Below are 8,999 nucleotides of genomic sequence, written 5' to 3'. Positions count from 1 at the left end.
AAGTTATGGAAAGCAATGAAATAGTTGTTTGTTGGTTTTAAATCACTTTAGCGTATTATAGCGTAATATATTGTTTCGATTAAAATTAATTATCGCCAAATCGCCTTTTTTTAGTACATCAGCAAAAATAAAATGTTTTATTTTTTGTAAATACTATTTTGGAGTGATACGTTCGACGATTAAGAGCAGCATTTGAACGCCTCTCGTGACTGCGGGCGGTAACTGCCCTGCGTTCAGCGCAGCCCTCTCAGAGCTGCAGAGCTAGTGCAGTCTGTAGTACCACTAGGTACGGCAGCGTCCTACCTCTGTCAACACGGCGGCCTTTTCGAGTGCAAAACCCAAAACAGGCAGATTTTAGGAAACCAACACTACCACACAGCCATGGCGGCTGAAACCGACAAGGTAGAGCCCGCGGACAGCGAACAAGATGAGGAAGAAGACGTGTACGAAGTGGAAAAGATCATTGACATGCGGGTGGAAGAGGTAAAAATAGCTAAGTGCTACGTAGCCGCCTGGCTAGCTTTGCAAACATGGCTGGCATTTCTTTCAGTCCACTTTCACGAGGCATAGCCCACCAACAACGGTGGAAAGACCCTTTGTGTTAGCAGAATCGCGTTTCTGCGGTGCATTTACATGCACAAAATTGCTTGTGTGTTACTTTGTTACATGCGTTTTCTGGTTTTAGTCGTGGGTCGCTGTTCCTCCATACATAGCATCTTTTCCAAGCACAACTTGTCCCATGATGTCCGCTCGGCTCTCCCCTGCTGAGGCCAAGGACGGACCCGTTGCAGGCTTTCACATATTTTCATCGTATTTTGCTAGCTGCAGGGCTACATCGGCTAAATCCCCGAATAATGCAGGACTCGCAGCGTGTGAGAAGATTGGTGGGATTTGCTGTTTGTTAACACTGAATTTACTTATACCAGGTAATAATGGGTGAGCCCTGTGACCGCTGCATTTCTAACTGTATAAAGTAGCGGACAAACATGCTTTAGACCCGTGCACAAACACAGATGACCCCAGCAGCTAACATTAGCTACATTTGCTATCTTTCTTGCTTTTTACCTTTTCTTTTTAAGATTGCCGTGAAGCACATGTAATGTCCGTGGTATTAACTTTGGGTGGGGGGTGGGGGGGGGGGGGGTTCCTTTGAGTATCAGGTCTCGTTACAAAGGTTAAATTGCACTCTTTTTAAAGACAGCTATAAATGAATTTGGTTGAATAGCACCAAAAGAAGGGAGAAATCAATATTCATAGTAGAGCAGCGAGACAGTACAGGCTTGATTACTGACCAGTAGAGCTGGGCGATATGAGATTTTTTCATATCACGATATGTTTTTTTCATTTCAGGCGATAACGATATCTATCACGATATAAGCCAAATAACTATATTTGTAAGATTTAAATGTGCCGTTGCTCACAAGTAAAATGTGAAATAATCAGCAGCTTGTTTTTATTTAAATATTTATTTCCCATAATAAGTTCAACAGGGTAGATGTACTTAAGGAACATGAGACTTTTTCAGATAAATAAAGGCAAATATTGCAAACTACACAAAAGGCAGCCGCTAAAGCGTTTAAGTTTCAAAACAGAACAAACGAAACAAACTAAATTGTCAATTCCACTTAGAAACAAAATATTAATTCTAAAAATAAATCTTAGTTTGTTTTACAGAAGAACAGACAAAACTGACTAACTTTTGTCAATATCAAATAAACTGAGAACTAAAAGGAAATTCTCAACCTCTCCTTGTTGTATAGCTGAGCTTTTCAAACAGTTTTAACAGTTACTTTAGTCTGACAAAAGCCGAATGACGAATTAGCGCTTCCAGTCAGAGACTGAGGCTACGTCCACACGTACACGGGTATTTTTGAAAACGGAGATTTTCCGTTTTCGTTTTAAAAAATAATCCCGTCCACACATAAAGGCAGAAATGAAGGAAAACGCTGCTATGAACATGCCAAAGCAGCAGGTGGCGCTAGATTCCTAACCGTGCAGAAATGTTGGCCAATCAGAAGTCTAGAAGCCTCGGTGGGAAAAAGTAAACAAAGCTGGGGCATAGAAGCAGAACCGAGTCGTATGTGTGGAGGGACAGTAACTGTGTGTATATGTAAGCATTTAAACACTGCAGAGAGTAGAATTAACAGTATTGTAGAAATTCATTTCACCGAAACAATAACGTGGCGCACAGTGTGACGCATGCACCAGTTTATTGTATTTCCAGACTTGCTTTCGGCACAATTTACAGTGCACGCTACTCTGTTTTTTGTCAGACTTGAAATATCCGAAATACCTTCACACTACGGAACTTCTATGGCTCTTCCGTTTGACAATCTCTCCGGCGTTGGAACCGTCATCCGTTTTCTCTTCGGTCACGCTCGGTTGATTTTTCTAGTCGGCACACTCATTTCCTCCATTACCCGCTGGCTGCTTCCCAAACAAACACACGTGCGGCTTGGCACTTGTGCTGTACGTAACAAGTCACGCGACGTGACGCTGCGGCTGTGATTGGTTCGGCTCTGCGCTACTTAATTTAGATTGGCTGACCTTTTTTTTTTTTTTTTTTTTTTTTTAAGAGGACGAGAGCGGTGAGGTCTATCGCGATAGCTTAATTTCTCTATCGAGTAAAAGTTATATCGCGATACATATCGTTATCGTTCTATCGCCCAGCTCTACTGACCAGTTGAGCTCGTGAATCAAATTCTGTGATGTGCACATTGATTGTTGAGGTAGAATGGGAGGTAATACTATCTCTACTAAGATATTTTCAACACCTTGCTTTTTACACTTTTTGCCGTTGGTCTTTGTGAACTCTGGAGTCTCTCTGGGCTGTACCACCTGCGAAGTAAACACATGCACAGGAAGTTAAGCTGTGGTCCTTCTGAGCAGTGCGGAGTGCCCAGTGGGAGCTTCTGCACCTTTTAGATGCTTTAACTTCATATGTGTACAGTCTGATGCAGCGCTGTCAACATCTCCCTGGAAAGATTGAAAATATTCACACTCTCCTCTGCTTTTTACAGGATTTTGCATCTCTCTTGCTCACGTTCAGTCACTCTTAATACACAAAAGTCAGCTGTGAAACTAACAGTTTTTTACAACTCTTACACTTTTTGTTTTGCACACTTTCTTTCAGCAAGTTCTCACTGCAACTTTAAATGTTTTGCCTGTGTCTCCTCAGTAAACCTTTTGATATTAGAACTTTAAAGACAGACAGCATCATTCAAAATACCATAATTAACACTAACTAACTAACAGGGCCTGTCAGCCGTGTTTGCTTGTCTCAGCTGTCATGTGGAAGTCTTCTGTTTTCTATAGATCCTGTTGGCTCGTGATCTCACTGTCAGGTCAGGTCAGTGGGGCAGGTCATGCTAAGCGCTACATCTTCGCTTTCTTGTTCTCAGGGTGAAGTGCTGTACAGAGTTCGGTGGAAGAACTACTGCTCTGACGATGACACATGGGAACCAGAGGCCCATTTGGAAGACTGTCGCGAAGTCCTCTTGGCTTTTAAGAAGTCACAGGCTGAAGCTAAGGCCAAGAAAGAGGCAGAAACCAAGAAATGTGTGGTAAGTCTGTAACTTTGGCTTTAAAGCCTTTTTAATATAAGTAATCTGATCTTTCCTTTCTTGATTATAGAACTAATGCACAACAGATGAACTTAAAACAAATTTTGTCTGTTATTAAGATTATTATCGATGTTATTTTCCCACCTGTCTGGACATCGTTTTGAAAATGAAGGGGCAAAATGTTGTTGGCAGTATTATTGACCTCTAATTACTTATGACAAACTATTATAGAGCCTTAAGTCAGAAGGTCAAAAAGTAATATCTATTACCAAAATGTGATATTTCCCCTCCCGTTCTCTCTTTAGAAACCTCTGCCTCCAAAGAGTGACGTGTTTGATGCTGACTCGGAAAGTGACAGCGACAAAGACCGACCAACGGAGGCACCTGTCAAGAAGAAAAAGAAGAAGAAAGTCCGGGAAGAGGAGGAGGAGGAGGAGGAAGAATCGCATCTTAAGGAAAAAAGGAAAAAGAAGAAGGACAAGCGGAAAGAAGAGTTTAGGCCCCTACCGGCACCAGAAACCGATGAGGAAGAAGGCAGAGCCCCAACCCCAAGCTCTCCACCCAAGGAGAGAAAGACTGAATCAAAAAAACGTGTGGTTGAATCGGAAGAGGATGACCCTGTTCCCTCCAAGAAACACAGGAAAGAAAGAGGAAAAGAGGGAGGGAAGCATAAAAAAGAAAAGGGCGACGATGGGAGGAAAAAGAAGGGGAAGAAAGAGAGGAAGATCGAAACCTCTGAAGACGAGGCCGCTGCTCCGCTGGAAGATGATGTGAGCGAAGGCCCGTCAGAGTCCCAAATGGACGATTCCGCATCAACTGAGACTTTAACAAAATCGGTGGAAAAAGCCAGTTTGGACGACAAGTCCAGACAAAAAAAGGGGAAGTGGGAAGTAAAGCTGCAGGGTATAAAGGACCTTATCCACGACAAAAAGAACAAAAAGACAGATTCTGCTCAGAAAGAAAGCAGCCTCCAAAAACTGAAGAGTCATAGCTCTAAAGCAAAAGAGGATACTGCGCTACAATCAGACTCCAGTGACAACTCCACCCTACATAAGAAAGCAAAGAGCAAAGGGCAGGAGAGCGCGTCTGCACCACCCAAAGTCCCATCTACATCGTCCTCGTCGTCCTCGTCCTCTGTTACAGCTGTTGGTGTCACCAAGAGTAAGGAGGAGGAAGTTACCAAGGACGAGATATTGGGACAGAAGGACACCACAGGTTCAACTAACCTTTTCGAAAAGTTCCTGTTAAACTGCGAGGCCAAGGATCGCGCCCCCCGCAGGAATCAACCCACCACAGAGAAGAGCAGCAGCAAACCCACAAAGGTGTATACTTTATTTCTATTTTAACTTTGTCATCCAGTATTTCATAAATGGAACCAAAAAACACAACGTGATCTTTCAGATGATGTTCTTTGCTATTTTAAACAGGATATGCAGCTCAGAGGTTTTCCTCTAAAAAAGAAATGCAGCGTGTTAACAGTTTGTTGTTGTTGTGTTTTGTCCCAACACTTAGGTATTGGGAAAAATTGAGAAGATTCCCAAAACAACCAAAGAGTCTCCTGTTCAGAAACAAGAGCCGGAGAAGACGGAGAGGCCCAAGCAATCAGATGGTATGCATGAAACTTGAACTTGAATCAGATTAACACAATGTGGCTTCAGACCAATCCCGCTGGGCATAAAGGACCTTATCCATGACAGGAAAAAATACTAGTTGCTATACGGTCTCCAAAAATTGACCTTAAAGGGCCAAGGAGGTTACTGCCCTACAATAAAACTCTAATAACAGCTCTGTCTTCCAGAGGCCTGTGAGGGTTTAACCCAAATAGATGGTTAATTTTTATACCAGGGTATAAAATACCACCATATACCAATCAGTCAGTTCTCCAGAAAACGGTGTCACCATTCCTGCGAGATCGCTGAGACCCCAGTGCACGGATAGTAATCATAGTCTAAAACTTTGTAAGAGCACCTAAAGCGTTTGTCTTTCTGGAATAAAAACTGTAATCTGTCAGATTCTCCCACAGCTGTGATACTCTGTTAAGTTACAAAGTCAGCATTTTTGCTAGCTTTTTTTTTTTCTCCTGCCTTCAAATAAGCTAAACTTTATCAATATAGTAGCTCCAGTCTTTTCAGGTCTTTGTGACCAAAGCACCTTCAAACAGCGCTTTTAACACTAAACTGCTCCCTTCAAACACACCTCTTATTTATCTACAGCAGCTGTGTTGCTTTCAGTCTCTATTCTGTGTCTCACCTCTTGATATTTTCTAATATTATGTTTTTATCCTTCCTTTGTAAAACCAGCCGCTCTGCTATCAGCAGGCTAATTCGATGCTTGTCATTGGTCCTGTGGTGCCAGCAGCTTCACTTTTATGTGAACATGCTTATAGCCATATTGGGAATCCCCATCGAGTTGATAAGCATCTTCGAGTGAATTCTTAGTGGGATTGCTGATCTTTCTGTTAGTGAAGCCAGATGAGGAAAATAGATCCTGAATATGTTAAACTTGCTTCATAGTACATGCCCCAGATGAGAGCAGATCACAGAAATGTAAACCTAGAGCTCTAATAGACTATGGTGTGTGAAAACAAAGTCTACATGTCTTTGCATCTTTAACCCCTTCCTGCCCGAGTGTTTTATGCCAGGGTGTAGTTTGCCTTTTAATGAACACAAAGAACTGTGCTGTATAAATGGTTATCATAGAAAAAGGGTTTAAATTAGCAGCATTTTGTTATTTAAAAAGTATCATCCAGCACCTCCTTGTATTGTAAAAAGATTTAAAGTAAATGTAACAGATTGCTGCATGTCAGGAGCATAACGTGCAGCATTAGAAACGTCTTTTCTAAAAATCAGATGTGTTGGTCAAATATTTGATCTGTCAAACAATCAAAAGTTATTATTTTATTTATTATTGTGTATTTTATATAGTTCGTCTGCTGACCAGCTCTAATTCAGAAGACAAAATGTGTCAGGAATGTGTGTCGCAGTGATTGACAGGAATCTCAGGACTTGGTGACGATCAGAGTAATCACAAATAGCTTAAAAATAGCTATGTTTAGCTCATTCATTATTAGTATTTTTAATTAAACGTGACAGACTGTAGTTCTTTGTTAGCAAACTTGCATAAAACCAGGAACTGCAACAAGAGCATTTGAGTGTGTGTACACAAACGCGCACACTCTCCATGTTTGCACGTTTTTATTCTTTAAATTGACATGTATGGGCTTCCCTGAGATTTCAAACCTTTTTTTCTTCTATTCCAACATATGGCCAGGTTTATAAGTGAGTATTAGGTCTACTCCTAATAGGAACAATAAAAGAACAAGCTGTTTTTTTTTTTTGATGTCTTAGATTTTTATGACACGTTGTTCAAAAAGTATTTTTATCTTGTCTGCCACCCTCAATGTCAGTTTCGCGACCAGTTCAGAGTTATGGCTTCAGCCTGGACACCGAGGAGCGGGAAGAGGAATCTGTGGCGAAATCAAAGCCTGGAGATGATACCCGGGAGCGTAGGGATAAGACAGATGAACCACAGCGGCAAAGCTGGGAGCGGAGAACCCCTTCTGATGACAGGAGAAAGAAAAGGGAGGACAGTGAGCCTAGACTCTTTATGGCATGTGATGATACCCAGGACCCACCAGAGGGCACTGACAAATCTGGTATGTTTCTGATTGGCTAAACAAATGCCTCCAAATATGACATTCACACTTCACTTGTCAAATGCATTGATTTTAGATTTATTTTCTGAGTGAAATCCCAGTTGATGATCTCTGCATTGTGTGTTTTACAGACAAGGGCCAGGCCACTTTGAGTCTAGGAATGGACCTTAATCTGGACTGGATGACTCTGGATGATTTCCAGAAACATCTTAACGGAGAGGATGAGATCTTGTCAGGTCCACCTTTGTCACCAAGTGAGTGTTTCCTGATGACTATCTTGGTATTTAGAAGACTTTTGCTTTTAGTTGCAACAAGCCATGAGAAAACCACAACTTGTTTACCATCCAAATTATTCGTTCTGAGTGCAGTTTACCAAAAACATGGAGAAAAACGGTTTTATGTCCGTGACTGTAATAAAAAGAATTCTGTGTCCACAGTAGGTCACATCATTTTTAAGGAGGATCTATGAGATTTGAATAAATAGGCATTTAAAAGAAAGAAAAATTAAATGAGCGTGAGATCTTTAAATGTCCACTTTCTCTAAACTTCATTTGTTCCTCACCTGTTTTTGCCAGATGAGTTGCGAGATGCTGTAAAAAGTGGAGATTACATGGCTGTAAAACTGGCACTTAATTCCAAAGAGGACTACAATCTGGACCAAGAGGTATGTTCTAATAAACATTACCCAGCTGTCTGTTTTATTTCCTCGCTAGTTTCTGCCCTACTTCAATATATTTTTGATTTTTATATATCTCAAGACTCTGAGCACTCAAATCTAAGACACAAACACATTTTAAAGAATTCCACAGCTTGCACCTTGGTTGGCCCCAAGAGTGAGTGTGTGCGTGTGTGTTTTGAAGGGATTGCATTGTTATTAAAAATATATATGAATTCAGTTGGTGACTATGGTCTATCACGCTATGTCTGTCACATATGACACTTATAGACATTAATATTTTCCCCTATAGTTCCCCCAGTTACAAATGCATAATTAGCATTGCATCAGAATTACATTTGGTTTTACGAAAGAAGAACCATTGTTTTAAATAAATGGAAAATGGAAAACATTAGGCATAACCATCGTTAAAAGCATATTTGACACTTTAAACAGTGTTTAACATATAAACTAATATTAGCTGCTTTGAGCAGTCTTTACCCTTCTTACAAAAATATCAAAAAGATGTTTATTATGACATAAAACTGCTACTTATAAACTAACAATTTTCCCTGTCTGTTACAATAATGAGTTTGTATCCGATATTTCAAATGTTTTAGTAAATCAGCAGTAAAAGAAAATATTGTTGAGAAAACGTGAAAAAAATAGCTTATCCCAACGCGTCTGAAGCATCCTAATGAGACAACTATACGTCGCTTTTAGATGGAAGAACAATTTTGTTTTTCGTGTTGTGCTCCAAGTAATCTTTTCTTCAAGATGCGCATCCAAAGACTTTACTTTTTACTGTCCACCAATGATCCAACTCCTTGAGATGTTTTCTTGAACTCCAAGCACCTTCTGCAACAAAGCCAGGTAAGGATGTGGTCTCAAAAGCTGTTAAACATAAATATGACTTGTTAGAAATGCTAGTGTAATACTATAAAGTATAATATAAAAGTTTTCTTATATAGCAGAGCCTACACTGTTGTAATTAGTAGGGTTTTAAAGCTGAATTATACTTGTGTAGCTTTGAGTTACAGAGCCATGTTATGTACTTTCAGACTGAACTACAGTATTACAGTAGAAAGAATATGGCAGAGGTGGATGTGATTAAATTAACTCTTAT

The 8,999-nt window shown here is 40.4% G+C and overlaps 1 protein-coding gene across 2 annotated transcripts in view; it reads left to right on the top strand.

Annotated features, from left to right (window-relative positions):
* The first annotated feature begins 197 nt into the window (after positions 1 to 197).
* Positions 198 to 8,999, top strand: part of mphosph8 (M-phase phosphoprotein 8) — a 28,273-nt gene continuing 19,471 nt past the window's right edge. The window contains exons 1-7 of one of the 2 annotated variants that reach the window (XM_082509386.1): positions 198 to 483; positions 3,402 to 3,563; positions 3,869 to 4,885; positions 5,076 to 5,172; positions 6,970 to 7,218; positions 7,350 to 7,472; positions 7,794 to 7,882. In XM_082509386.1, the coding sequence (XP_082365512.1) occupies positions 382 to 483; positions 3,402 to 3,563; positions 3,869 to 4,885; positions 5,076 to 5,172; positions 6,970 to 7,218; positions 7,350 to 7,472; positions 7,794 to 7,882 (1,839 nt within the window). In that variant the 5' untranslated portion in view covers positions 198 to 381. The remainder of the gene's footprint in view (positions 484 to 3,401; positions 3,564 to 3,868; positions 4,886 to 5,075; positions 5,173 to 6,969; positions 7,219 to 7,349; positions 7,473 to 7,793; positions 7,883 to 8,999) is intronic. The other variant, XM_082509387.1, reaches the window with a different exon arrangement.

Source organism: Aulonocara stuartgranti (genome assembly GCF_965226115.1).
Source record: "Aulonocara stuartgranti genome assembly, chromosome: 16".
In the NCBI taxonomy this organism is placed as follows: domain Eukaryota; kingdom Metazoa; phylum Chordata; class Actinopteri; order Cichliformes; family Cichlidae; genus Aulonocara; species Aulonocara stuartgranti.
The sequence above is the reverse complement of the archived record's forward strand: the minus strand, read 5'-3'. Positions and strand labels throughout refer to the sequence as shown.